This window comes from Scleropages formosus, chromosome 22, assembly GCF_900964775.1.
Source record: "Scleropages formosus chromosome 22, fSclFor1.1, whole genome shotgun sequence".
NCBI classification, from domain to species: Eukaryota; Metazoa; Chordata; class Actinopteri; order Osteoglossiformes; family Osteoglossidae; genus Scleropages; species Scleropages formosus.
Genome location: NC_041827.1, coordinates 15111504 through 15139301, shown reverse-complemented (window position 1 = coordinate 15139301; position 27798 = coordinate 15111504). Strand labels below are relative to the sequence as shown.

The 27798-nt window shown below is 38.4% G+C and overlaps 2 protein-coding genes across 3 annotated transcripts; one reads left to right on the top strand and one right to left on the bottom strand.

The window, feature by feature from the left end:
- Nucleotides 1-1142: 1142 nt before the first annotated feature.
- On the bottom strand, nt 1143-13572 carry rab22a (RAB22A, member RAS oncogene family). Of its 2 annotated transcripts, none has more exons than XM_018742228.2 (7): nt 13227-13572; nt 12657-12736; nt 12199-12280; nt 4493-4564; nt 4067-4173; nt 2703-2812; nt 1143-1753 (listed from the first exon to the last, which is right to left on the bottom strand). In XM_018742228.2, exons 1-7 carry the CDS (start codon nt 13260-13262, stop codon nt 1656-1658), a joined length of 585 nt encoding a protein of 194 aa, XP_018597744.1. In that variant the 5' UTR covers nt 13263-13572; the 3' UTR covers nt 1143-1655. The 2 variants fall into 2 exon arrangements, with proteins under 2 accessions (XP_018597744.1, XP_018597745.1); XM_018742229.2 differs by having other exon boundaries at nt 12702-12736.
- A 111-nt stretch (nt 13573-13683) lies between these two features.
- Nucleotides 13684-26988, top strand: ppp4r1l (protein phosphatase 4, regulatory subunit 1-like). Its single transcript, XM_018742237.2, has 20 exons — nt 13684-13775; nt 15959-16003; nt 16372-16501; nt 17034-17140; nt 18347-18489; nt 18595-18741; nt 18884-18991; nt 19445-19510; nt 19625-19783; nt 20122-20246; nt 20388-20830; nt 21081-21325; nt 21599-21664; nt 21942-22127; nt 23044-23205; nt 23985-24085; nt 24190-24310; nt 24696-24830; nt 25012-25153; nt 25586-26988. Exons 1-20 carry the CDS (start codon nt 13769-13771, stop codon nt 25729-25731), a joined length of 2784 nt encoding a protein of 927 aa, XP_018597753.1. The 5' UTR covers nt 13684-13768; the 3' UTR covers nt 25732-26988.
- The last annotated feature ends 810 nt before the right edge of the window (nt 26989-27798 follow it).

The following is a 27798-nucleotide window of genomic DNA, read 5'->3' as shown; positions in this document are numbered from 1 at the left end:
CTTTAATATCAAAGATCTTGCTAAAAAAGGGTCATCTAGTTTTTAAGTTGTTAGGTTTTCCAATATTTAGCTTTTTATCTGCAGCCAGGTATTAAAAGCCACGTCATTTGGATGTTCAAGCCAGTACTTATTCTGTAAAAGAATAAGAAAAATATTTATGGAACAATTAAAGAACTGGCAAGCCCTCAAATCTCTTTCCTGTAAAAACATCAAGGGATCTATGGCGTAAGATTACACAACAGAAACATTTAAAATTCAATTTTAAAAACATTCAAAGTGTACTGTAAAATGTGTCTATATATACACAGCATGTGCATATATATATGAAAATTACTTTTAACCACATTCATTACAGGGCTTGCTTCACTCAGTTGGCCATAGTTGAAAGGAGGGACTCTGAGAAGAGATCAGATATATATATATATATATATATGTGTGATTTAGCTTTAGTGTAGTCAGCACACTTACAAGCTTGACTTCTTAAAATTAGGACAAAATGCAGATCATGCATACCAAGGCTCTCCTAAAGGAGGTATTAAACATCCTTCATATTCCTCTGTGTTAACCACTAAATTAACAAAGGCAGTTTCCATTTAAAGTGCTGAGGTAAATGTGAAGGAAAAAAAAAAAGTTGATGGAATAGAGAAAAAGGTACTGAAGTACCCAGATAAATGGCTGAAACATGTACCTGAAAGAAACAGCAACTGTGCAAAATAAACTTCTCATAAATAGCCCAACCAAATTCCCTTTTGAAGCCCAAGCTTAACTTTTGTCTATTTCCCCTGCTGTTCAGTGTTCTTGGCCACAGTCTTAATCTGCCAAGCCAGTCACCACAGCCTTGTTGGCACTGACAAGCAACCCCACAGTTATACAAACCACAAAAAAAAAAAAAAAAAACAACAAAAAAAAAATTCCCTTTTGTCAATCAGGGTCCTCTGCCTGTACCTACCATTGTGTAGATCATAGAAGGTGGGATAATCTAGTCAAGGTAAACATTGTTCCCTTTTGAAGAGTACACCAAACTCCCCCTTCCTCTTATCTGCTTATGAGAGCAAAATCTGTGGTTGAACAAAATATTTTGGCACAATACAGTTTGAAAATACAAGTGGGGGGGAGGAAAAAAAAAAAAAAAAAACAGCAGCTGATGTAAAGAGCTTTGGAAGCCAGATGCAGGCTTACAATGCTAAGATCTGGAAAGGGGTTTTACAAACAGTGCACTAATAAATGTAGTTTTGTTTCTTCAGTTCTTAAAAAAAAAAAAAAAAGTGGGTGGTGGTGCAGCTGTATAGCATTATGGTTTTCAACAGCCCGAGACATGTAGCCTGTTTAATGGAATGAGTCCTGAAAGGCATGCATTTTGCAGGGGTTCCTTCCTGCAGATAGGATAGGCTTAGCAACTGTGGCAAAGAAAGTACAAATACCATGAGAGAACATTTCCATGATTTTCCATTACCATGATTTTTTTTCCTCCCTCATAGTGCAGCATGTTGCTTGACCTGTGCAGAGGGCACAGTTGACGTTCTTTTTTGTGATGTGAACATGGACATATGCATAGCATGACTCAGTGGATCCCGTGGTGAAAGAGTACCGGAGCACCTTTGTTCCACTTCAAGGACGCAGTTCTTCGGTACATGGGAGTTGACCAATGGCCAGCATCAGCAGCAGTTGCGCCGAGAATCAGATGGATCTCGACGCAATTTGAAGCCTTTTCCTGCTGATGCCCCACTGGCGTCCACGACAGGAATTCTCTGGCCTGGAAAAGGACATTGGTTCCAGATTAGTACAAGATGGCATACCAATATCTACAAAGATTTGCAAAACTCTTGTAGAAACAGCAAGTGTGTGCTTAACTCTCAAACAGCAGTTAATTGGATTACACTTCATGCATAATTTTGCATACAGTGGCCACTGTTAGATCCACCTGCTTGTTTATGTAGGCAACCTGCTTCTTTAAACAGAAAATCATGTAGCAACCCAGTATACATAAAGCATGAGAGTTCAATTACTGCTGGACTAGGCATTAAAATGGGCAAGAAATATGATCCAAGGCATGGTGAATGTGGTATATCATACCAGCATCTTAGAAAACAGCCAGTCTCCTGGGATTCTCATACTGCAGCATGTATAGTTTACAAAGAGGTGCAATGAACATAACTTGACAAGTCAGAGGAGAATGATCAGACTTGTTACAAGAAACAGGAAGACAAGTGCAAAAATAACAGGTGGTGGGCAGAAAAACATCTCTGAACACACAATTTAGTCTCTGAAGTGGATAGCTACAGCAGTATAAGAGCATGCCTGGTAACTCCTGTCAACTTAGACTAAGAAGTTGAGGCTATAGTGGAAATATGACCACCAAAACAGGATGACTAAAGACTGAAAATGTCACTTGTTCCAAGTAATCTTTGTTTCTACATGCTGATGGTAAGGTCAGAATTTGGTGTCAACCACATGGATCTATCCTGCCTTTTGACAAAGGGTACAGGCTGGTGGTGGAAGTATAATTGTTTGAGGAATGTTTTAAGATACATACATTAAGACCTAATACAGTGGCCACTGAGTGTTGAAAAAGTACACACACACACACACACACACACACACACACACATCAGTACAAAAAAAAAAAAAAAGTGTTATTCTCTATGCTATATCAAAACTTAAGATATTTGCAAAATGTTTAAAAGATCCAGATCAAAACTTACTTATCTCTAAAAAGACTTCATTAATGTTAATTGCATTTTTGGCACTAGTTTCCACGAAGATGGCATGGATAGAGTCAGCGTAGTCCTTGGCATCCTTCTCTGAGACTTCTCTGTAAAGAGATGAATGTGTTCACACTGTAAGAAAAGCACTATGGATGGGGGAGAGAGACAGACAGATGCCTTCTAATCCACAAGAACATCTGAATTACAAAAACAATACACCAGGAAGCATAATTGTGGAGGCATTTGAAAACAATATTGCTTTCATATTAATACACACTATAAATCTCAAAACTTGAATTAGTGTTTTAATGGCAAGTAAACTAAGATGGGTAACTTAAGATGGCTAATTTATTTGATCATTGTCCTCTTCCCATTCTGTCACTCCTGTTTGTGTTGAAGTATGGGAGATAATTTAGAGACTTTGAACCCTCTCAGTAATCAGACCCCTGAGCTGCTGATCAAATTGCATCTCTTGCAAGTCGCAGAACCGACACCCTAGTACTACAGGTGAAGATGTTTACATTATATGCAGATTAAACTTTCTCACTTCTGATGTTAGATATTACTGTCCTGATAGTCACAATTAAGATTAATGTACCAGTGGATCAAAAACTTCTAATTTTCTCCTTTTACAGTAATGGACTTTACATTTATTCATTTAGCAGATGCTCGTCTCCAAAGCGACTTCCAACAAACCAGTGTTATCAGCCCATACCTTATTCACCAAGGTAACTTACACTGCTAGTACTGTACACTACTTACAATAAGTCACTTACCCATACATCACTGAAACAGGTACCCTACAGGTGAATCTGAACAGTATATTTTTGGACTGCGGGAGGAAACCGAAAAACTCCCTCAGACACAGAACATGTAGACTCCACAAAGACTGAGCAGGAACTGAGCTCATGTCCTCTCGCACTACCCAGGTGCTGTGAGACAGCGGCGCCACTTGCTGCGCCACACCAAGTTACTATTTGGGTTTATTTTCAACAGTAAAGAAAATTTCATGGTGAGATCACAGTATAGTTGAAACATTAAACAGTACACTTAAAGTTGTGTACAATACAGAATTCCTCAGTACAGACAGTGTTCCTCATTTGGTTTAACTTGTAATGATTAAAATAAAAATCTTTAGCCTTATCACAGGGAACATGGAACTAAAACAGAGCAAATGATTTAAGCAACTCACTTTCACCCATAAACACAATTCATGTAAGTGCCTTTCCCTTTACAGCAATTACCATTTTAGAACTATGTACGTGATCAGATGTGGCAAGGACATTTTAAAGGTGTACTTTAACATGAAATTAAATCGTTAATAAGGGGACTTTCAGAGACAAGGAGTGGAGGTGCTGTACCTGGCATCACTGAGGTCACATTTGTTGCCAGCAATGGCCACCACTATGTTGGGCGGACCATGCTGTCGCAGCTCCTTCACCCAGTTTTTCAGGGTCTGAAAGGATTCCTGAAGATGGCAAATGAAGTTTTAGGGCTGCAGCACATACATTAAGCTTATTTTTTTTTTTTTAACAAAGAGCAAATGCAAAGGGACAGATGAAATTCTAGCAATACATTTTACAATTTTTACTACAAATCTCAGGCTTTTGATAAGAGTGTATACAATTTAAAAAAAAAAATACTGCTTTGCAAAGTGTCATTCCAAGCCTTATTATAATCTTAATGTTTGAACCACTTTTTCCAATGGTGACTCAAAGGTACATGACATGTTTAATTGCACTACCCCAGTGCTAGCAGTCTAATGAAATGAGGCAGTGGTAGCCTACCTCTTTAGTAATATCATAAACAATGATTGCTGCAGCAGAGCCTCTATAGTACATTGGTGCCAAGGCGCGGAACTGTGGGCAAATGAGCAAATGGACAAGGAAAGCAGAGGTTAACATAAGTTTCAATTTACATTCAATATTTTCAACCACTGTCCAGAGCAAAACAAAACCCAGACATAAGCCACATTGTTTTTTTTAATTCTTCCACAAAATATGTGCAGTTTCATGGCATATCAAGTAATTTTCTTAAAACCGAGCCCAAAGAAAACAGCTCAAGTTGCATAAGGAGCTTACACAAATTTGGTCTTAAATGTTGTCATTTTGTGCAAATGAACTGCCTAGAGAACCCAATTTAATATATATAGTCATTCAATTACCTTAGTACAGTAGATCATGGCTACTAATGGTCTCCATAACTTCTCTTTAACCCAACCAAAAATAATTCAATAGGATTGGAAAAACAACACGAACATTTAACAAACCCCCAAAAGGCTCATCATGGCAGGCCTACATGGCAGTCTGTTTCACTCTCGGATACAGGGGCTGCACTGTAGCCTGAGCACAGCAACTCCCCACATGTGGTAGCCATCATTGGAATGATGAGCACCATGAGGCAGAAACACTACAGTTTAAATACATGCAAGTGTATATACACACACACACACAAACTTCGGTCCTCCCCTCCCCTTCCAAGCATTATCAGCAAGATGCTACACAGAAATTAGACTAACTACCCACAGTGTTGTTAAAGGGGGGGATTCTTGGCAGGTTTTCCCCTATAATATTTTCCGATAGGCTTCATTTCTGGCTTGAATGCATCTGTGCAATTAGCCAAGGCCTCTATTAGTAACGCACCAAATTAAATGCACATTTTAGTATTCCCTACACAATAGTTCAGTAGAGGCTTGACTAACTCACCCCTATAATGTGTCATTCTATAGGATCTAATAGAAAAGAAGGTATATGTTCATGTAAGAATTCAGTTATAGCAGGTATAAATCTTAATTGTACAGAATCCTTGTGTTTTTTCAAGTTCACTTCACATGGATATGCATTTATCAAAAAGGATGAAAACTAATGAATCCAAACCTACTCAGCATTCTGTCAAAAAAAAAGTTCATATTTTAAAGTCACAGTGAGGCATTAAAAGTATTTTTACCTTGAATAAAGCTATCCCTGTAAGTCTACTTGCACAAATGTGTCAAGTGAGCAAAACAAAATCAGCACTTAATGAAATGCAAGTGTTCAAATAAAAAACCAGAAGCTGATCACAGGAAGCATATGGGTCTATAACAAGACCTTAATTTTTTACATCCATTCCCCCAGATCCTTCTGTTAAACCATAGGTTCATAAACATATAGCATAGTAATAGACCATATCCATAAATGAGAGGAACCATATGCCACAAATCATTCCAAGCATGCTTACGTGTCTTACAAAACGCCACAGAAACTTACATAGCAAGTGTTTCTTTAAAATTTATTTTTCCTCTTCTTACAGGAAACATTTAACAAAATATTTGGAAATAGTCTACTTTCTTTCTGTCCCCTTTGTACGAAGCCAAAACAGGTTAAAGAAGATGTAAATTCAACCGAATATACTGCTTGCTGCAGCACTACAAGTTCTTCAGTAAAAGTCTGTTTAAATTGGCTGCCTGCAGGAAAGGGATTCTGCTAGCCCAGCAGCCTGGGGTGGTAGCACAGAACCCCACCTTGTGTGGTCTCCCCTCCACAAAGCCTGGGCACTTACATTGCACAAGGCAGAGCACAAGGACATCTGGCCCTAAAAGCCCATAAAAACACCATGGATGCCTGGATTAATTACTCAATGATGTGACTGGCATACTATGAAAGACTGTTATTCTAGGAATTTCACAGGGAATCTGTTTTTCTCTGCAGATGAGGGAATGGGGAAAAGGACGCGGGATGTGGGAAGCATGGGCGAGACATGCTCGCACATCCAGCTACAGAGACAGCACACAAACCGCACTCATTCCACCCCACTCAGCAGCACACCCACTACATTTCTTCTGAAAGACAAAGCCCTTAAGGGGCTAAAGCAAACATTCATCCACATCCAAATACTGCAGCAGGTTGTGAATACCATGCTGCAGAATAAGAAAAATTCCCCACACTAGGCTGCAAAATAGTTGACAGCTGAGAAAAATGGTGGTGTTCATAAAGACAAATTACTGAATGATACTGATACCGAAATGGTATTGAATGGGTAACACTAGAGTGTCACGCTCACAATCCAGTCATTTATCTCAAAATTACTACACATTTATTTTGCAATAATGCCATCATTCATTTTCTCTAGAACAGTACTAGGGTTCAGAGGACAGCACCTCTCCTGAGGTCTTAAAAGGAAGAAACTGTACTTTACTAAAGTCCAGGACTGAAAACAAAGAAAAGGCCCAACAGACCTTATATGGCACTACTCAACAATATGAACTAATATAAGGCCAGTTCTACAGAAAACTGAAGAAATAGTAGCCCGAGTACTTGAGTTTCATTGGTCCCTTGTCAACCTTCACACTTTTGATGCAAATGTTTGTTACTAAAGACAATACTGACAACACACAAAAGGCAAAATGCCATGCAGAGGAACTCCACTGCTTTGCATAATCAACGGGGTTTAAAGAAATGCTATCTCCCTTAGTGCTAGCAATGCCTTTCAATTTAGCAACAAATTGGAATCACTGACATACGATTAAGAGGATCACATTTGCAGTCGCCTTTGATTGCCTCAGAAATCACGACCATTTGATATGAACAAGTGAACCAGGCAGATCACGCAAACAAATGGACTGTGGCACTTTAAAGGAAGCTCATTCACAGGAAGTATAAATTTACGTGTCAGGTGTCTAATATATGCAGAAAATCAAATATGGATTCTTGCTGAATGTAAAGTATGTGCAGTGGGAGGAGGGCGGCGACAGAGACACACCAGTGCAGAAGGCTGTTCAAGAACGATGGCTGCAGTTATTGGTTCTGTCTTGCAGACTAAACAGACGCCACTCATTTCAGGAAGACCATAAAACAGCTGGCCTCACGTGAGAGTGAGGATGTTTTTGCATGAGCGCAGAGTCCTCTGTGCAGTGAGGTTACCACCACCCCACTGTCAGACTCAGTGCATCAGCTGCAACTGATTGTCAGTGTTTTCAGCTAGTATTTAAAAAAACAGTCTGGAATTCATTTCAAACTTTTTTTTTTTTTTTTAAACATTTCCACATAAATTTAGCTAAGGTTGTATGTGTTTAATTACAAAAGGTAGAGGTAAACAGATTCAGCTCATTAGACACTCTCAGTACCGAAAACAGGCAACAGAAAGTGAACATCTAATTAGGTTAACTATACAGAGTGACTTAACATTTCATCCATATATACTGCTTGGAACTTTATAACAATTTCTCCATAATGATCTCATCCTATGAAAATGTGGATTAAAAAAGAATGTTCAGGTTGGAGGTCCTTTTCTTCTAGGCTACATTTTGCTCCATCTTTAAAGCATACTTGCAGTGATAATGCCATCAGTGGATGCTCTTAACCAAAAACTTACAAACTATATAATTACAAAAATCATGTAAAACTGATCTTTTAACTTCTTGTGTACATTTAGAATAAACCTGTTTACAATTTATCTGGAATGATTTTTCAATATTAACACCTATAAAATAAGGTAAATGCAGACTTTTTGACTTAAGCAAGTTTGACAAAAATCTTGCAAGAAGGGTTAATCTCTGAGCAGAAGCTCCAGTCCAATATGGTAAGGAAATAAAAAGCTTTTGTCACATCTTAAATGCATTATACACTTAACCATTATCACCTCTGTATACATTCAACACAGGGAGGCATCCAAAAACATGTGTTTTTATGTGTGAAATACTTTTACAGGTAAATTCTAACAAGGACCCACAACCTTAGCCGGAGGCCTGTAATCCAGGTTTCAGAAATTCAGATGTTATACTATATATGAAAATAAAAGTACCCTTTGGTTCACACAATAGGGCTTTGGGTACAAAGGGCTTTTGTGTTTACAATTCCTGCCTATGATTTTCCCAGGTGTAAGTAATTTTTGTCTCTACCCTACCTTGTACAGATGTTAATGCATTATGGAAACTATTACAGTGCTAAATATGATCCCAATATTTTAAGTTTTTGAAAAACTACTTTTGCCAAATGAGTTAATTTGTGGTGTTAGGGATGTTCCATTTAATTTACTGTACGGGGTCCATTCAAAACCATTGCATATCTCAAAGCAATCTATGCAACAATTTTGTAATACTCATTTACAGTAAACAAGATGTTTGTGTAATCTTTTACATCTTAGAAATCCTATATTTTTTTTCTGCACAACCTTGTGGATTCATGAAAAGATTTTTTTGGGCCAATAAGAAGAAATTTAGTCTTGGGTCCACTGCCCTATCAAACAAGGGGAAACCCATAATTACTTGAATATTAACAGCTGAATTAAACTGGACAGTACTGTCCAACCTGGTGAGATCATAATGAGGACAGAGTTAAGAAACTTGAGTCTTGCTTCCAACACTACATGCAGAATTTTATTCTTGCCTTCATCATGTGATCATTACTCTACATATAGAAAACTTTAGAAATAGTGGCCAAAAAAAAAAAAATGCAGTTACATCAGGGCAGATTTTAATTAAGTTAGATTTGTCAATTAGCTAGTCAAGTTTTAAACCTTGCCCTTTACATTTGTAGTGAAATAGGCAACATTACAGTGTACGTACATGGGATATAACAGAAGCCCCCTTGAACAGCTGAGCACCCTGGTAGAGGGCAGGAGACTGGACATGCAATACCCACAAGTTTACTAGAGGGCGCTGAACAGATCAAAAGGAACTGAGACCTATCAAATACTTCACTTACTCTTTTAGTATCTAGAAAATTATTTAAAATTTATTCTTAACCAGAGTTTGTCGGGTTTCATCCCACAAGAACTAATTTTATATCTGGAGTAGTAGATTTCGTTTAAAAACAGAAGTATGGTTTAGAACAAGCTATTTTTCTCTTTAATAGTACTTTGTTTTTGACTGCTTTGCTCCATCAATACTACTGTATATACATCAATTTAGCTGAAAATGTATTATCCCATTTAAATTGAGATCTTGCACATTACCAAAAATACAATATCTGTCATCAAAAACATAACTTGTTCAACACCTGTCTTCAATTTTTAGGCAACATTCTAAAATTAAAAACCCAAACAGTGCCTAAACATTTACATTAACTGCATAGTAAACATCTTTAAAGTAATGACCCATCTTACAATGACACACCAAAAATACAGCTATCTTATGTTGCTGAATGGAGTTTTGAAAAACTTAACTGAATGTTGCTTTAGACAATAAAGCTAAACATACAGCATCGGTGATGAGTGAGTACACATGGGCAACACTTGTATGGGACAAATTAGAGTCAAAGCATACAAACCTAGACGCATCCTACATCTCTGCAAATTGCTGCAGAAGACCTAGGAAGAGATTTTGGCTGATTCCCTGCAAAAACTTAAATGCCTTGTGAAAACTCAATTCCAAATTTGACTCATAATATAAATAGAGCTGTAAATTTACTTAGCCTTAATTACCTAGACAACAGAAAACTAGCTGCTAATTTTGGCTTTAAATTGACTACTCTATTGACTGTACTCTAGAATCACATGTCTGCATCCAGATCTCCTATTCATTTAATGCACTCGTATTTTTTTTGTGAAATGTACGTCGCAAAAGCATATGATGAAAGCATTTTATAAATGAATAAATTATGAAAGGTTTTAACAAATCTAATGCCTTAACCACTACACTGCCTGTGGGCCTGTAATAAACTGAATACCACTTTTGTTTAAAAGAAATTTTTTTACAGGTCCTGCCAAACATTGGCAGATTCTAAAAAGCTAAGCAATACATAGTAAATTTTTTATTTTTTTTTGGAATCATGGTAAAAGTACAATATCTCAAAATTTAAATGATTTCTGTAAGAAGAGGACAGGACCTCATTGTGGTCTATCTTCTCATTAAAATTCTCACTGCACAATGTGTACTAGGCACGTCAGAAAGCAACTAAGTCAGTGACTTGCGTAAAAAACTATTTTCAGATTGTGTGCTCATTCATTTCCTTTGAATTAGTGATGCTTCTGAAGTCATGAGCAACCTCAGAAGCCACCAAGAACATAAAATAAGCAACAGGCTAATAAAGCCAAATGATCCAAAAAAATTCACTTGGGGGGGAGGGAAAAAAGTACAAAATCCTCTTGGCGAACATAATTTGTAAACTGGTGAAAATAACTAGGCATGACCTTTAATAGTCAGGCAGAGTTTTTTTTTTTTTTTAGAAAAGGTACAAAGTATTCGCAAACAATTGATGATACTTATTCTAAAGCACTTCCAAATGTTCCTCAAGGTCTGCATGCGTATCTTTAATTGCAACACTCCCCTGTTCCAAACACTTGTGTAGCCTCACTTTAGAAGCATCTTTTCTTTAACACCCTTATCAACTGACAGCATACAATCACTAATATTTTTTGTAAAGAAATTGTTTTATTCAGGTACTTAAAGCATAAACAATCAAATTACAAGGATTCACATTCAGCATTTTTAACATCCCAACCCAGCTGTTCCCATCTTGCACCACTCCTTCACTGACAGGGTGGCCCTTTAGCTGGAGGTCAACTGGGTACCAACACAAAAAGGTGTTTCGCAACAACAGTGTTCCTCAGTCATAGTCTCGGGGGCTCTGTGCAACTGTCTTTACCGATTCTAAGATTTTAAGCCATTTTTAACACTTCCTGACAAACTAGTCAAATAGCAACCAGCAATTATATTTACAAAGATTGTGAAAACCATTGGTGAATGACTAACAAAACCAAAATACACCATTTCCTCACTAATTGCCTTTCAGTCCCCCTCCCCCATTATTACACCCAATAGTTTTTACTAACCATTGCCCCATTTAACAACGAAGGCTTTCGTTATAGGGCCTCCCAGTCAAATGCTTCAACAGAGGTTTGGAGGGAAGGAGTGTATGCGACACAAATCGCAGTACTTTGTACTCAGTAGTGATTTCTGATATAATACGAAAAGTCACAAGAGAAAAATATGCAAGGTTTTTTTTAATTGGGGAAAAAACACTACACAATACACTACACCCTGAATCAGAACAGAATGTAGGTCATAAACTACAACAAAACATTTTGCAGTGAACATCATTTCCAGTGGTATGTAATGTTTTACAAATTACTGTTGCACACAAATTATATTCTTTCATTCCAATGCACCTTGCACTTTCACTGGCAGAATGTTGTCGTCACTAATTATATTAAGCAAGCAATCCCCTAAACATTTGGTCATTTAGTCAAAGCTTAACACCATAACTAACTTTGTAAAGATTGACTTCCATTGTTTTTTGTAATACTAGCTTAATTCTTTACATGTTGATCAGATAATCATGGCACAATTTCTTAACTTTCAACTACCCTTTTGATACCTCAAAAAGCACATTACATAGTTCACTGGTATTTTCAGTGTGTGTAAATAAGCATTAACAGTCATCCAAATTATCACGCCATGGGTAGAGCTGAGACGATCATGAACATATCAAATCGGCCCCATAAGTTTCAAAGATAAATCTGGCACCTTTTTACTATTTTGTGTAAAAAGTCTAGAATGTTAAGCAATGTTACTTACCCTCTCCTGCCCAGCTGTATCCCAGATAAGGAATCTGTGTAGCTCATTCTGGTACTGCACCGTCTTTGTCATAAAGGATGCCCTGTAAGACAGAGTCCCTTGTTACACAGAAAGCATTTTCTAAGTTCTATAGGCCTCTTTTTCAGTAATGTGCACCAGCAAGGACTGCAGCACTGGGGAAGGAAGGGGAGAAAAAAAAAAAAAAAACAACACTATTTAGCAATCAGGTCTGCATTGAAAGCTTTTTCTCTGTTCCGAAGTGCACTTGTAAAATGTTTTGGAGAGAGTGTCAACTAAATGAATGCATGTACATAATATGATTTGGGTTTGTAAAACAAGAATCAAGGTGCGCCGCAAAAATATAACATGCCATTCCTTGACCATTCGTTGCACCGACCATCAAGTTATGATCATGATGCAGAAATACACGTAGTAGTATGGTTTGTAAAATAACCCACCCAATTGTTGGATTAATGTTTGGGTCAAAACTGTCTTCCACAAACCTCCAGACAATGCTCGACTTGCCAACCCCAGTATCCTGTAGAAATAAGACACAAAAAGATATTGCTTCAAATTTAGTTCTTAAAATCCAATAGATTACTACTACTATTATTAGTCTGAATCATGGTGAACTCCTGTAGGTCAAGTCAAAATATATTTTACACATAGAATTGATAGACATTTGCAGAATATGTGACAAGTTAATCAAGAACCTAACATTACTAGTCTAACGTACTAGAAAGTATGCAGAATATATAGTTGCTTGCGCCATAATAAAACAATAACTTAGAGGTTTACCGGACAACGCCGGAGTGCGAACATGAACATGTTCCATTTTCTTATATAAAAAATAAGAGGTGGCTTAAAAAAAAAACTATACTCAAGTAAATGAGAAAAATCTGCGAGTTAACCAGGAACCGCACAAGAGGAAACTCCACTCGCCTCACATTCCAACTGAACTACACGCCCAACGAACGACGAAGACGCCAGCATCCCTGCTAAACACATGATGATATCGAACGTCTTACCCCAAGCAGACAAACTTTCAACTCTCTCAGTTCCATGTCGGCGTGCGAAACAAGAAGAGCGCAAAGTTTAAGAACATTCCAGCGACATTAAGAGCGCCACCTCCCCACAGCGCAGCCAGGGCCAGGCAGCCGCGGCTGGGCTTCAAGCAGCGCGCGCGCGCTACGGACCAACGTGCGCTCGGCGTAAAAAGATCCGCTATTGCTGCTCGGTTTTCCGATGCTCTCGAGACCTGCGACTCGCGCCCAGCCCTCTCCGCTCGAGCTCCACACAATATCGAAAATTTGATGATCACTGCATCACCGCAGTCGCCATCTTGAATGACGCTGCACACGTCACGTGACACGACGCCCGCAAATTCAAGAAACTAGGCTACATACATATTTTTTTTTTATTTTGTCTGGTCTCTTTGCTTTCCTACGCGCATTTTGTAATGTGTAATAGTGTAAAAACGTAATTTCTGAAATTAATGGGCTGATCCAGTTCCAGGAAGTGGCTCTGACAGCCGAAACCGAGGTGAAGCGGCGCAGTTGTACGAATCAAGATGGCAGGTAATGTAAAAGAGATTTAATTCGGCAGAAACACAAACGGCTTTCCTCGGGAAGTCGGGGCTGTTTTTAGTATTGTGTCTTTTTCGTAGAAATACTTGTGAAGTGGGCCAATTGCATTTGGCATTTATAGTGTTTTGGTAAGACGTGTTTTTACCTTTTAGCTAGCACGAACTAAAAACTCACTGAGTGAGTCTAGTACTAGTGTCCAGACTGAGTGAGTACGCAAGCTGGCTCGCGAGAGTAGTTATTTCATTTTAATTTGTTTTTGTTTCTAAATACAGCTTTTAACTATTTGAACAGAGCGTAGAAGTTACAACTACCCAGCAAAATGGATAGTGCATTTTCACGTGTGTGTGTGCACACTGTGTGACTACTACGGCGACAGGTTCCTGCGCTATTTTGAACGATCCGGGTTGATTGAAAGTTAAAGTCAATTGAAACAGCCAGCTGTGGAATGTGAAACATATTTCATGATTCGATATTTGTAACACACGAAGTGAAAGAACGAAGGATGGTAACCAGGAAGTGGTTAATTTCTCAGGAAAATTAGCTGTCGTCGATTCCTTAAAAACCTGAGGCTCTGCTGTGTTGTGATTTCTTAAACACCTGTTGTGTTTTCCGATTTTAATCGATTTTTCACAGTTGATCCGAGCAACCAGAGTTAATTTCTGAAACGCAAGGTGAACCTGAATACCGCGGATGTGATGTAATGACAACATTTTTTGTTCTGGTTGTAATGATCTGAGCGTGGAGCTCGGGATCGTCGACCAGTGCTTAAGTTAACTTTCAAGTTTCAGGAATAAACAGATTATTCGGGAAAAAGATCAAGCGGCGATTTTTAAAAAAATCGAAAGTCATGAAACCAACCTGAGGTCGTTCAAAACAGACTATGTGTAATAACCGGCGAACTGACAAAACGCTTTTGGCCGCGTTGTTGTTATGACATCATGATGATCTTTAAAATTGTTCTCCAGCGTCTCGTCGAATCATGTGAATGATCACTAATCTTTCGAGGAATAACTTTAAAGTACTGTTAGCTGCAAAGGTCGTAAGCTTCGCTGATTGTTGGTAAACACCCGGAAATGTACCACGTTTTCATGAGGTTGGTGAAGGTAACCTGTTGGTACTCTCATCATCATGTCTAGTGAACCAACAGGACACCGTGTTTTCAATTCATGCTACCATTTATTTTCATTCATTGTAGCGAAAAATAATGATTAGAACAGCTAAATCCCCCCCAGAGAGTAAACCAGTGCAATACACAACGTTATTTATTCATATTTATAATTATATCTATTTATCACATCATATCTCTCACTCACATTCCCTTGCATTTGTATAGAACATACCTGTACATACATATAATGTCTAGTGACTATTTTTTGTATATTGTGTACTTTATATTTTTATATATTTTTTATCCTTTATTCACATATTCTATCTTCTCATCTGTGTCATGTCACTGTCATTCTGTTTGTGCTGTGGAAGTTTCTGTCACCAAGACAAATTCCTTGTATGTGTGAACATACTTGGCAATAAAGCTCATTCTGATTCTGATTCTGATTCTAAAAACAGATGCACTTATGGCCATTTTACACCAGCTGTAGTAGTTCTGCCGTTTAAATGCTTTCAGTTATAAAGTTGGTGAAAGCTGTTAACTCAGTCTTTCCATATCACTTAGAGATTTTTTTAAAATAGTTAATAGTTCTTTTAGTTGCTAGTTTTGTGTATGATCTGCTCTGTTACTTGCCAGAATGCTATTGAGCCATAGTACTGCTAAGTATCTCCATGTAAGGGTACTATTTTTTAATCAGTGCTTAGCATTTGAAACATGTAGCACTAAAGATAAAACACAATAGATATATTAATGCAGAAACAATTGTAGTGTTTTAGTGGATATGTGAAGTTTAAATATTGAATGCAACTTTTTGTCAGTTCAAAATGAATGTATTAATTCTTAGAGTATAAAATTTGCTATCAGGGTGATACTTATGTTTATTCATTTCGAAGATGCTTTTGGCCAAAGTGACGTACAAGCTGGTTAACAAATACATGCAGAATCCTTGACAGAGTGGCTCGGTGACACATTTCTGAGTATTTTGTAGTGCTCAACAACCTTATTGTTGTTTAAGAAAGCCATCTGCAACACAAAGAGTATACTAAAAAGTATATTTCTGTTTCAGGTCTGTCTTTATATTTTGAAGATGGGCATGATGATTTGGATGACTGTAAGTATTTGACCTGTGAACTTATTTAACTGAACTATTTTCAAGACAAATTAGTATTGAGGCAGTGCCACATCCATTCAGTTGCACGTCAGAGGGGTACCTTTTACAAGTTTACTGGTTTTATAGGTATTAGTGATATCAACAATTCTCAATAACAAATGGGAATTTAAGTATTTTTCTCTTTACTTTCTTTGCTGTTGTTGATTATTAGAAGTTGTAAAAGTCTGTATTGTCTCAAGGTGCCTTTTTCATATGGTGTTCACCAGACATTCCATGTGACCGCTCCATTAAGGAAAAATAAAAAATTTGTCTACGTATGTGTAAATAAAGGAATTGTGGTAAATAAATTCCACTCTTTCTTTCTTCAGTTGGATTTGACGACTATGGTTCAGAGTGCGATGGAATTCGTATCACAGCTTTTCTTGATGCAGGACAGGACAACCTCACTCCATTAGGACGGCTTGAGAAGTATGCCTTCAGTGAAAATGTCTTTAACAGGTAGGAACTATTAAATATTGATTTTAATTGTCTGTGATTGTTGGCTATGGTGAAATCTTTGTGTGTGTTACTTGATGTGGTGGTTTGTACTTCTTCTTTCAAGCTTCAATGAATGTGAATTCTGCAGATAGTAACTATGGGCAGGCCCGCTAATCTGAAAGTAAAAGCACTCATGCAAGACTTTTCTTATGGGATATGTTTTTGACAGCAATAGTTTCTACACTTTTGCCTTCACAGAGTCTCATACTCTTCGTATCAGCTTATAGATGCCTTTTCATAGATGGAAGAAGTGTCATTTTCCATTACATTATTTTCCATTTGTCCATGATCTATTACTGTGCATGTAAAGGTTATACAGAGTTCAACACTTTCTTTGAGCAGTGCCAAATCAGTTCTTTTTAAAGTTTGACTGGTTGCTATACCATCCAGTATTTCAGCCCATTGTGATGTGTATTTAAAATTTTTTTTTTTGCTGGTTCGCTGGTACTTTTTTCAGCACGTGAGCATGTACTTTGTTCATGTCACATTTCAGGCAAATAGTGGCACGTGGGTTGTTGGATGTTCTCCGAGAGTTTAGTGACAATGAGAACAACTTTGTCACTGTCATGGAAACAGTTTCCAGAATGTCTGAAGATGGAGGTTAGTGTTTAATTAGTATTTAGCTGCTTATATGATATCATTTGCATTTTTGTTTGATTGGGACTGCATTTTAACAACAGTACACTTCATAAAATATTTATAGTAGTTATTTTTCATTGTGGTTTTTTAAAACTACAAGCCAGTGTAAAGAACTATTTAAATTTCAACAATGAAATAACCAGATAACCATACTTATCTGAGGGAGGAAAAATGCTTTGCTAATTTTCTTTGTGCATTTCCATAGCAAATATAACTGTTTTCAGAATGGGACCCATTGAGTGAGACTGTAATGATATCAATCATTTTAATTGAAATGACAGGGAGCACTTTTTGTCCAAGATAATTTAAGATTCTTCATTACATTACTCCAATAAAACATCACTTCAATATTGATTTGCGTTTATGAAGCACAGAGAAGCATTGCCATGTCTAATCTATTACTCAAGGTGTATTTAGTTTTGATGCTGAAAAATAATTTAAAATGTTGGAAAAAAACTTTTTAATTCCAAGATCATCAACATTAAGAAGTTATTTTTCCCTTCTGTTCTTCATAAACTGTTACAGACATTGCTATTAATGCAGTTGACTCCACACTTAATGCAGAATGTATCTGGCACATCTGCTCAAAATTATGGTGAAGGAGGAAAAAAAAAATCAGAAAATAGCTATGTGTTCACTGGGAAGAATTTCTCAGTGTGATTAATTTTTCTCCATGTGTATCTGTTTCATGAATGCTCAAGGGCATGAGTTTAAATTAAAACACTGCAAAAGTTTTTTGTAACAAGGTAGCTGAGTGCTCAGAATCATCATCTTGCAGTCAAAAGTTCCTGGGTTCAAATGTTTGTTCTTGTTGTAGTAACCATGAGCTAGGTACTTACTCTGAATTGTTCCAGTACAAATTACCCACCAATATAAATGGCTGAATAATTATGAGATCAGTATACAAACCTAACATTGAACCTCATTTTGAATTAAAAAATAAGGATGTAAATAAGCTGTTCTTTTTGTATGATTCCGCTGTCACTGTAGTGTATCATGACCAGATATAAGTGAATTGTTTGTCTTACATGGAATACAGAAATAAAATGATGTGCCGAACATATGGAAGTAAACGTTTAAACAGCATAAAAGAATAAAAATTGTGCTATTTCTTGTGGTGTACAATATGCCTTGATAGTTTCAGGTACCATGTATATGCCTTTACAGAACCTACAGTACGTGCTGAACTGATGGAACAGGTGCCCAACATTGCCATGTTTTTGCATGAGAGTCGCCCCATCTTTCCAGAGGCATTCTCCCGGTATCTGGTGCCCATTGTAGTGCGGTACCTGACTGACCCAAATAATCAGGTGAACATCTTAAAATTGAAGGTTGAAACAATATTTTACTAGGTTTACACAAAGGTAGTCAGCATATCCCTCCTTGTGGTGAATCAATGGTGCTTCTCTGGACAGGTGAGGAAGACAAGTCAGGCAGCACTTCTTGTACTGCTGGAGCAGGGCCTCATCAGAGAGAGTGACATGGAGAGTAAGGTGTGCCCTGTACTGCTAGACCTCACAGAGCCCACCAGTGATGATGACTACAAGATCGAGGCTGTAGCGGTAAGGGCATGAGGGGCGGGGCCAAGCATGTTGAACCATCACAGCTCATTGTTCATGGAGCAAATTTTGTAATCTGCACCAGCACTGTAGTACTGTGTTGGCTGCTCCACTGCTGTGACACCCCCCATTTGTCTGGCTGCAGATTATGTGCAAGGTGGTGACCATGCTGAGCAAGGACACAGTGGAAAACCTTTTGCTTCTGCGCTTCTGTGAGCTCTGCAGTGATGCCCGGCTCTTCCAAGTACGCAAGGTGTGAACCAGTTGTCTTTCAGGAGTGGTAGCATGGACTTTGTAGGTCTAGCAGTGTAGAGAGACAGAAAAACTTTTTCTGTTTGTTGTTGTTGTTTTTTTTTTTTTCTTACAGGTAATGCTGGCATTTGAGCTTTTGAGTCCTTTTTTTTAACCATTAGCTATTGACTATGGGCAATTTTAAAAGAAAAGATGATGTATTAGAAGAAGATAAATATTTCATATTTATGGACTGAACTATTCTAAGGGTATGTCAACTAAAGGTATAAAGCCACTGGGTCACAGGAAGGAAAACTTTGAAATGTTGCAAATAATAATTTTGATGTACAGTTGTCATTTTTGTATGAACACAGAAATACAGTTATGAATATTAGTCCTTTACATTTTTACTTTTTTCCTCCTTGTCAAAGCAAGTTCACATTTATCTGAACTCAAACTTCCATTTACCTGTCAGGTCTGTGCTGCCAATTTTGGGGAGTTCTGTTCAATTGTGGGCCAGGAAGCTACAGAAAAACTTTTGGTGAGACCATTTAGTGGCTGCAGCAGCTAGAGCTTAACAAATCTCCTTCTTCCACATGCTCTACATCCTGCTATATTTTATACAAAACACACCACCTATTCATTCTGCCTATAGATGCCGAAGTTTTTTGACCTGTGCTCTGACAGCCTGTGGGGCATTCGCAAGGCTTGTGCTGAGTGCTTCATGGTTGTCTCCAATTCCACATCCCCGGAGGTCCGACGGACCAAGCTGTCCCCTCTCTTCATTAGCCTTATTAGTGACCAGTCCCGCTGGGTAAGAACTTTTAAAACTGGGTTGCCAACAGGTGCTTCTCAGTACCAGAATATGTCAAGGTCAGGTTGTCAAATTGATACATTGAGTATATTTATGTATATGTGTGTTTGTGTGTATGTCTGTTTGTGTATGTGTGTATACACACACACACACACACACACACACACACACTTATATGCAGTGCATAGTTTTATAATGAAATGCTGGAATCATTCTTACATTCAGAAATATTTTCATGGCTAAAGAAGTCTTTGTAGACTGCTATATTAACAAAGTGAAGTGTTGGAATGTGCTAATTCTCGTTTTTATTCTAATGAAGTGGTGTCTCCCTTCTCTAGGTGCGGCAGGCTGCTTTCCAGTCTCTTGGCCGTTTCATTTCCACATTTGCCAACCCCTCCAGCACTGGCCTGCATTTCAAAGAAGATGGGACCCTTCGTGAGACAGCAAAATGCCTTTCTGACAGGTAAATACCCTGCAACTTGTAATAATAATGTGAGTAGACACCCTATCTACCAGCAAGAAAGTTTTATGTCCAAATTTAACTAGTTGTTTGGAAGGAGATTGCAAAGAAGCCCTGTCAGACAATATGCTCTATTCTGTCCAGGTGTGAGCAGCTCCCCTGCAATGATGCCCCAGTGAATGACAGCAAGTCAGAAAGCATCCAGACTGAGAGGCTACCACACACATCTTTGAGCCCGGACTGCACCTCATCTTCCGACCAAGCATTGCGCATTGATGGCAACAAAGCTAATGAAGATGCCAGTCCTAGCTTTGTGGGGATCACAAGAGACTGCTTAGAGAGTCAGGGACAGAACTGTTCTGCTCCTATAGCGACAGATGACAGAGAACTCCAACAGGTAGACGACACCTACAACTCTTTCCACTACTGGAGGTCTCCACTGCCTGACATCAGCCAGGACCTGGAGCTTCTGCAGAATGAGGTACATCACATGCCCAGCCTGGATGCCCAGGGGCCTGCTACCAGCTCCCAAATCCAGAAGGTTCTGGACTGCTTGCAGCCCCATCTGGATGACCCAGATGTGCAAGGTAGGAGCATAAGGGTGGTGCTTTTTATGAGCTGAAGTTACAAAATTGCTTCCCCCCACAATTTATTAAAATTTATTAAATATTCTCATACTTGGTTTCTGTCCTTATTTTATAGGTTATTTCAGTTCAGTCCCTTTTGATGTCAATCAATACTTTTTACTCTAACCATCTTTTGTGTCATTTGGTGTTCCTTTTAAACTGTATTTAAAGTAACTTCTGATTGACACCTTGAATGGGTATCTTATGCCAGCTCAAGTGCAAGTACTCTCCGCTGCTTTGAAGGCAGCCCAGCTAGAGACTCAGACCGAGGATGGAGAACAGGACCAAGAACTTCAGCCTGACACTAAGGAGACCACAGAACTGAGACCTGATTCCTCTCTACCTCCAGCATCACTTCCTGTTGACCCTGGTTTTGCAAACACAGAAACTCTACAAGAAACAGGACCACTTGAGTCTCCACAGTCTGACCCTAGTTCACCTCTTCTTCTTGATGAGGTGATTAGCAGCCTTGTATGTAGAATAATTATTATGGCAGCAGGTCGCTTATTGAAAATAAAGGTGAAACTCCAAGTTGCTCTACATAAATTCATAAGAAAAGCCAAAAAAGATCAAAAAGTAAAAACATATAGAGGTATTTAATATTGATTTTTTCCAAGTACATACCAGCAGGGCTATGTCAGCACATTGTTAAAATGGAACATTTACCAGATTAACTGCCATTGTGCTCCATCTTTACTTTTCCCTCATGAATCTTCTATGTTGGTTCAGACTGAAAAGGATGGCAAGGACTCCGCCTCCAACAAGCTATGCGAAGAAGAGAAATCCAGAGTCCAGGTTGGTTAATCAGTCTGTACAAACTACATCTATATACAGTGTGTATATATACATATATGTGTGTATATATTATATATAAAAAAAATGCTGTGCAGGTAATTTTTCCACAGGGAGTCAGCAATAATAAACCCTATTGCCATTTAACTATGTAAACAGAAGTATTATAGTATTCTGTGGTTTTCATGTATCATAGCACCTTGAATTGAAAGACGTTACTTTTTAATGATGGTTCTAAGTGATGTTGCTTATGAGGCATTTGCTACCTTCTGTCTTTTAGAATGTGATCCCTCAGCAGCTGCTAGATCAGTACCTGTCGATGACTGACCCAGCTCGGGCGCAGACTGTGGACACAGAGATTGCCAAGCACTGTGCATTCAGCCTGCCTGGAGTTGCCCTCACGCTGGGCCGCCAGAACTGGCATTGCCTCAAGGATACCTACGAAACGCTTGCCACTGATGTGCAAGTGAGTGTAGCATCACCTTCAAACCTCTTTCCATATCATGTCAACAGCCTTACCATAAAAGTATTTTAGGGCTAACTTTAATGCTTTCACTGTCCAAATGAAATAAACCCAATTAAACAAAAGGCAAGCCTTTTAAACTCACAACGAGCCAGAAAACTTTTTCAACAAAATATGCCAAATATAAACTTATATGAAGTCATTGAGAGTGAGCTGTAGACTGTTCCATAGTTAGCACATAAAACACAAGGAACAGAGGAAAAAAAGTTTGATGTACCCATCTGATTTAAACACATTTTTATCTCCACCTGTTTCCATTTGCACTCTGATGTATGTGGAGTGTTGAACAAAAAAAATCAGTGTTTGGGGTGACAAACTACTAACACCAGTTGCCCTTTCTGCCATTTAAATTAGCTTATTTTTTCCTCACTAATTTTCTCCTACTTCTATAACAAGGGTATTTATGATATCACACATTTGTCAACTAAAGTGAATACAGGAGCCAAACCATTACAAAGATGACATTTTTTATTGTGGAGTTAAGCCAAGTAAATTAATTTCTTATCCAGATTTTATCCTAGTAATGGTATTACATTGCACATATGATATGTTAAGTTTTGCTACATGAGTCAAACTGTAAATCATCACACACATCATCTGAACCGCTTGTCCCATACGGGGTCGCGGGGAGCCGGAGCCTAACCCTGCAACACAGGGCGCAGGGCTGGAGGGGGAGGGGACACACCCAGGACGGGGACCCCAGTCCATCACAGGGCACCCCAAGCAGGACTTGAACCCCACACCCACCAGAAAGCAGGACCCGGTCCAACCTGCTGCACCACCGTGCCCCCCCCAAACTGTAAATACATTTTTAAAAACTAATAAGTAAATTCATTTCATATTCTTGCCATCTTCACAGTGGAAAGTACGCCGGACATTAGCCTTCTCTATCCATGAGTTGGCAGTAATCTTGGGTGACCAGCTCACAGCGGCAGACCTGGTGCCCATTTTCAACGGCTTTTTGAAGGACCTGGATGAGGTGCGCATTGGAGTCCTCAAGCACCTGTATGACTTCCTCAAGGTGAGCACTTAGGTTGAACTCATTAAATGACTGATGTGGACTAATATCAGTAATGGATCCCAACCATTGCAGCCAGTTGAGACATTTTTGCTCTTTGAACATGCAAATGCTGTTATCCAGTCAGAACTTGTAATTCCAGAAAAAAAGTCTAAAACTTTTGCTTATATGCACATGCAGGATATGGAACTGGGTTCACCCATATCCTTTTTACATTTGTTCATTTAGCTGATGCTTTTCTCCGTGCCGACGTATTGTTATTTGAGTCCAAAGGCAGCAGCTCTAACCACTATGCTACCAGCTGTCCCTTTCTAGAACAGTTTCCTATTGCATGCCTTTCAGTGGCATTTACAGTGGAAGAGTTGTGTCCTCATTCTCAGCAGCTGCCCCAAGTGAGAGTTGAAATACTTCCAGTCATTTTTCAGGTGTCCAGTTTAGGAGGCCTCCTGGGTTTTTCCTGTGGCAGGTGTAACCAGACATCCACCACTAGAGGGCTGGAGAGATTACATCTCTTGGTTGACCTAGAATTGCTTGAGGATCTCCCTATATGAATTGTATGCAGCTCTTGTCTAAAGAGAAGTCTGGCCTGCTGCACTTACTCTCTTGCTACCAGACCCTTACCAGAAGTAGTTTCGGAAAAGGGATCAGTTGATGAATGGGTGGATGTAATCCATAGTAACAAATTTACTATACTGTTGTGTGCTTTCAGACAATATACTCCCTATGATGTGGAACACACAGTGATATATTAATGGGACTGCGTTTGGTCTCCCTCTGTGCAGTTGCTCCATGCAGACAAGCGACGGGAGTATCTTTACCAGCTGCAGGAATTTATGGTGACAGACAACAGCCGTAATTGGAGGTTCCGATACGAACTGGCAGAGTAAGTCTCAACCTTTGCTAAACCTGTAGTGTATCTCTAACTTACATGTATCCATAAGTCATTGGAAATCGCCCTAATCTACCTCCTAACATGTATTCCTGCAGGCAGCTGATCCTGATTATTGAACTCTACAGCCATCATGATGTGTATGACTACCTTCGACAGATAGCACTTACCCTCTGTACAGACAAAGTGTCAGAAGTCAGGTGGATTTCATACAAGTTGGTAAGTTGATAATATATTTGTTTGTGATGACGCCACAAAAGTTATTGTAACAATAATGTTCTTGAAATTTTACTTTACATGGAATTTTTTACTTTACATGAATACTCATATTTTTTCGTAGTGAGTACATGGTATGCTTGTGTGTTTGAGGCCGGTGTATAGGACTTGCGTAGGGCACTAAAAGGATGTAACTTTTTAAATATTTTTCTATATTGAGTTCTTTTTTGAATATCCATGTGTGTTATGAAATCAGAAGCTGAGGTCTCATCTGATTGTACTGTTACTAGCCTCTTAAAACTGATCAAGTAGCTGTCACAGTAGTAATGAAAGGATAGCGGATCATTCCATTATATGTGTTTAGATAATTTTCTTATGCTGCGTGAAGGTGGTGGAGATCTTGCAGAAGCTGTATGCCAGCGGGGACCATGATCTGGGCCTCAACTTCATAAATGAGCTTATTCTTAAATTTTGCCACTGTCCCAAGTGGGTGGGCCGCCAGGCCTTTGCATTTATTTGCCAGGTAAGGAGAAATCCTCAGTCTGTATGCAATTTCACATTATTTTCTTTCACTTCAGACAAAATATTTTTCACACATTTATCCATGCCGTGTTTATGACCAGGGCAAAAATGGGTTGCAAAAGCTAATCATTACTCTTGGTGTGGTGCTGTCTATAGTAAGCTCTTTTGCGTTTCTCCTTCAGGCAGTTGTAGAGGAAGACTGCATGCCCATGGACCAGTTTGCCCAGCACCTGTTGCCCAGTTTGCTAAGCTTGTCATCTGACTCTGTAGCCAATGTTCGAGTGCTGGTAGCTAAAGCACTCCGGCAAAGCATCTTAGAAAAAGGTAAAACGCACTAAGTACAAATACATGTTCACATAACCCATTGCAGACATGGAAAATGTATACATTTTGTAATAACTGTATACAGTTACTGTACCAATTGTTTACTTTTCCATACAACTGTTTACATTTGTTGCAAAGCTGAGAAATGTGTAATTTTCCTTTTCTTCCCCCGTATGTAAAATGTAATATGGCAACAGCAGCCATCTCCCCTGGTTTCCCCTGAGGAATTTATCAATAAAAGAGAAAAGTACAAGAGCTGTTCTGCATTTGGAAAGAACAGTACTGTTACTAAAATTCAAGACTCTACCAAGCTTGGACTTTTTAATTCATTTTTTTTTTTTTCCAGATCGGTCCAGTTTCCTTTATTGTTCTGCTCTCTCTATGGTCTAAATTTTCTCTTTCTTATGGCAGTCTCATTTTGTCTCTTATCAGCATACTTCAAAGACCCTGGCTGTGCCTATTCAGATGAACTAGAGGACACAGTGATGTCTCTCCAGGCGGATAAAGACCGTGATGTGCGCTTCTTTGCTAGTTTGGACCCCACCAGAAATGTTATGGACACAGATGCCTTAATCTAAGACATCGCCTTCCACCAGAAAATCACCAGCACCAAGCCTGGGAGGCGTAAACACACATACTTAATTGCATCACCATTTGGGCTCTCCTGATTAATGAAATGTGGAAAGTAGCTGTTTTGGGGGCCATGATGACTTGTTAGAAGGGTTGAGTGGCTTCTAGCTGTAAGAAACACAAACTGGAAAGCCGTCTTGAGCATTGTGTGCTCTCAACTGTACATTTTAAGACAGGAGTTCTTTTATCACAAACTTGTGCAATACAGCAGGCCTGCTCTCCAAAGCTTAGTGTATATTGTTTATATACATGAATTAGGTTATTGTTCTGCTCCTTCTTCTTTTAAAACAAAAAAACAAAAACCCCAGAAAATATGGGGGTGTTTTTTTTTTTTTTTAATATATATATATATATTTTTTTTTTAACTCAGGGGGATTGATTTTAAGATGAAGTAACACCAGTAATGGCACTGAACCCAGGTATTCTGACACTGTCAAGCACTCTCTCGTAGCCACCCTCAACATATATTCTTCAGGTTTCCTTTAGCTCAGCTGGGCCATTCTGTCACACTGCTTTTCCTTGGCTCAACTGGCCTCTGACCACTACAGCTTGGGAGAGAGAATGTCATCACTCTCACTGCATTTTATAGAATTCATTTTGTTCTTTATGAAGAACACTGAATTGTGGCATCTCTGGCTATCTATAATTTGTGTCTCTTTCCCTTCCCTTTAACGGTACTAATTTTGCTTGTGTGCATATAATTTGCATTTTAGAAAGCAAACCTATGAATTAATCAGTCAGTGGGAAGTTGTACATTGTTGCATTTTTTTTTTTTTTTTTTTTTTAAAGTATTGTCAGTCTGAAGACTCACGATGATTTAGCCATTTACTGGGAAGTCCTCCCATAGTCAGAGGAATAGAGTTGGAAACAGAATAGTTTAAGTGGTGCTTTCTTGTCAAAAAATTGAAAAACCTTAAACCTTTTCACAAGCATCTTATGAAGTGGTTGCAAACAATTGAGTTGTTTATAGGTCACTATTTTTATGGGGTAGTTAATAGCATAATGGTTATAGCAGCTGCCATTCACTTGAAGGACCTGGGCTCAAATCCCAAATCCTACTGTAGTACCCTTGAGCAAGGTACTTGGCCAGTTGCTCCAGTAAAAATTACCCAGCTATATAAGTGAGTAAGTAACTTAAGTGTCTGAACATTGTAAATTGCTTTGGAGAAAAGCAGCAGCTAAATAAACATAAATGGGTCTTATTCCAAAATCTGAATTTTTAAACTTTTTAAAAACTTAAAAGTAAAAGAAAAAAAAAAAAAAAAAAATCAGACCACTTAAATGTTAAACTGGGATGTTAATGAGAGCAATCACCAAGTCACTTTCAGCATCTGTACATATTGCAGAGCACATCAACAGGCAGTGCCAGAGATGGAAGTCTGGGTATAATGTAGTTTTTAACTTTAATGTTAGTTTTCTGCTGAGCCAGCTCATCTCATGTCTGTGCAATGTTGTGCCCCTCTCCTCAATTTTTAAATGTTGGTGTAGAACTCTTTTATGCACATTTTATATTTTTGTTTCAATTCTGTACCTTGTTTAAAGGTTTTATATCCTACCTTTGTCACTTAGACTTTGTAATTCTGTTTTGTTTTAAAAAATGTTTTTATGTATTATTTTAGTACAGTATCTGATTAGATTACTAATATAAATTTGGATAAAAATGTTCAGTCTTGGGAACTGTTTGTTTCTTTAGAGACTGCAGATATTCTGACTGCACAAAGTTAATTGTATTTGAAAACCAGTTGGTTTAAAACCACCTTTTTCATTAAATGGTTCAATTTTCTTTGGACCTCTGTGGTTATTTTCCATCTCAAAAGCATGTACCGATTTATTTCTTGCAGTGCTAGCCTCTGGTTGTTGTAACTGTACTGTGTCCAGTAAGGATAAGCAAAGCATGAAAACATTCGACAAATACATGTCTCTTTGACTTGCAGTGACACTGCCATAGTTTCACAGAGTTATCAGTAAAGCCAAAATATATTAACCTTCATATAGGTGACACATTCATCCTAAGC

Bases quoted from the DNA above. Each gene is read 5' to 3' on its own strand.
- rab22a (XM_018742228.2), bottom strand. From the start codon at position 13,262: ATGGAACTGAGAGAGTTGAAAGTTTGTCTGCTTGGG. The intron at 12,737-13,226 runs GTAAGACGTTCG...TTATTTCTACAG, and splicing joins TGAAAGTTTGTCTGCTTGGG to GATACTGGGGTTGGCAAGTC. The intron at 4,174-4,492 runs GTAGGCTACCAC...TGCCATCTTCAG, and splicing joins TTTATGATATTACTAAAGAG to GAATCCTTTCAGACCCTGAA.
- ppp4r1l (XM_018742237.2), top strand. The intron at 17,141-18,346 runs GTTAGTGTTTAA...ATGCCTTTACAG, and splicing joins CAGAATGTCTGAAGATGGAG to AACCTACAGTACGTGCTGAA. The intron at 21,326-21,598 runs GTGATTAGCAGC...ATGTTGGTTCAG, and splicing joins CACCTCTTCTTCTTGATGAG to ACTGAAAAGGATGGCAAGGA.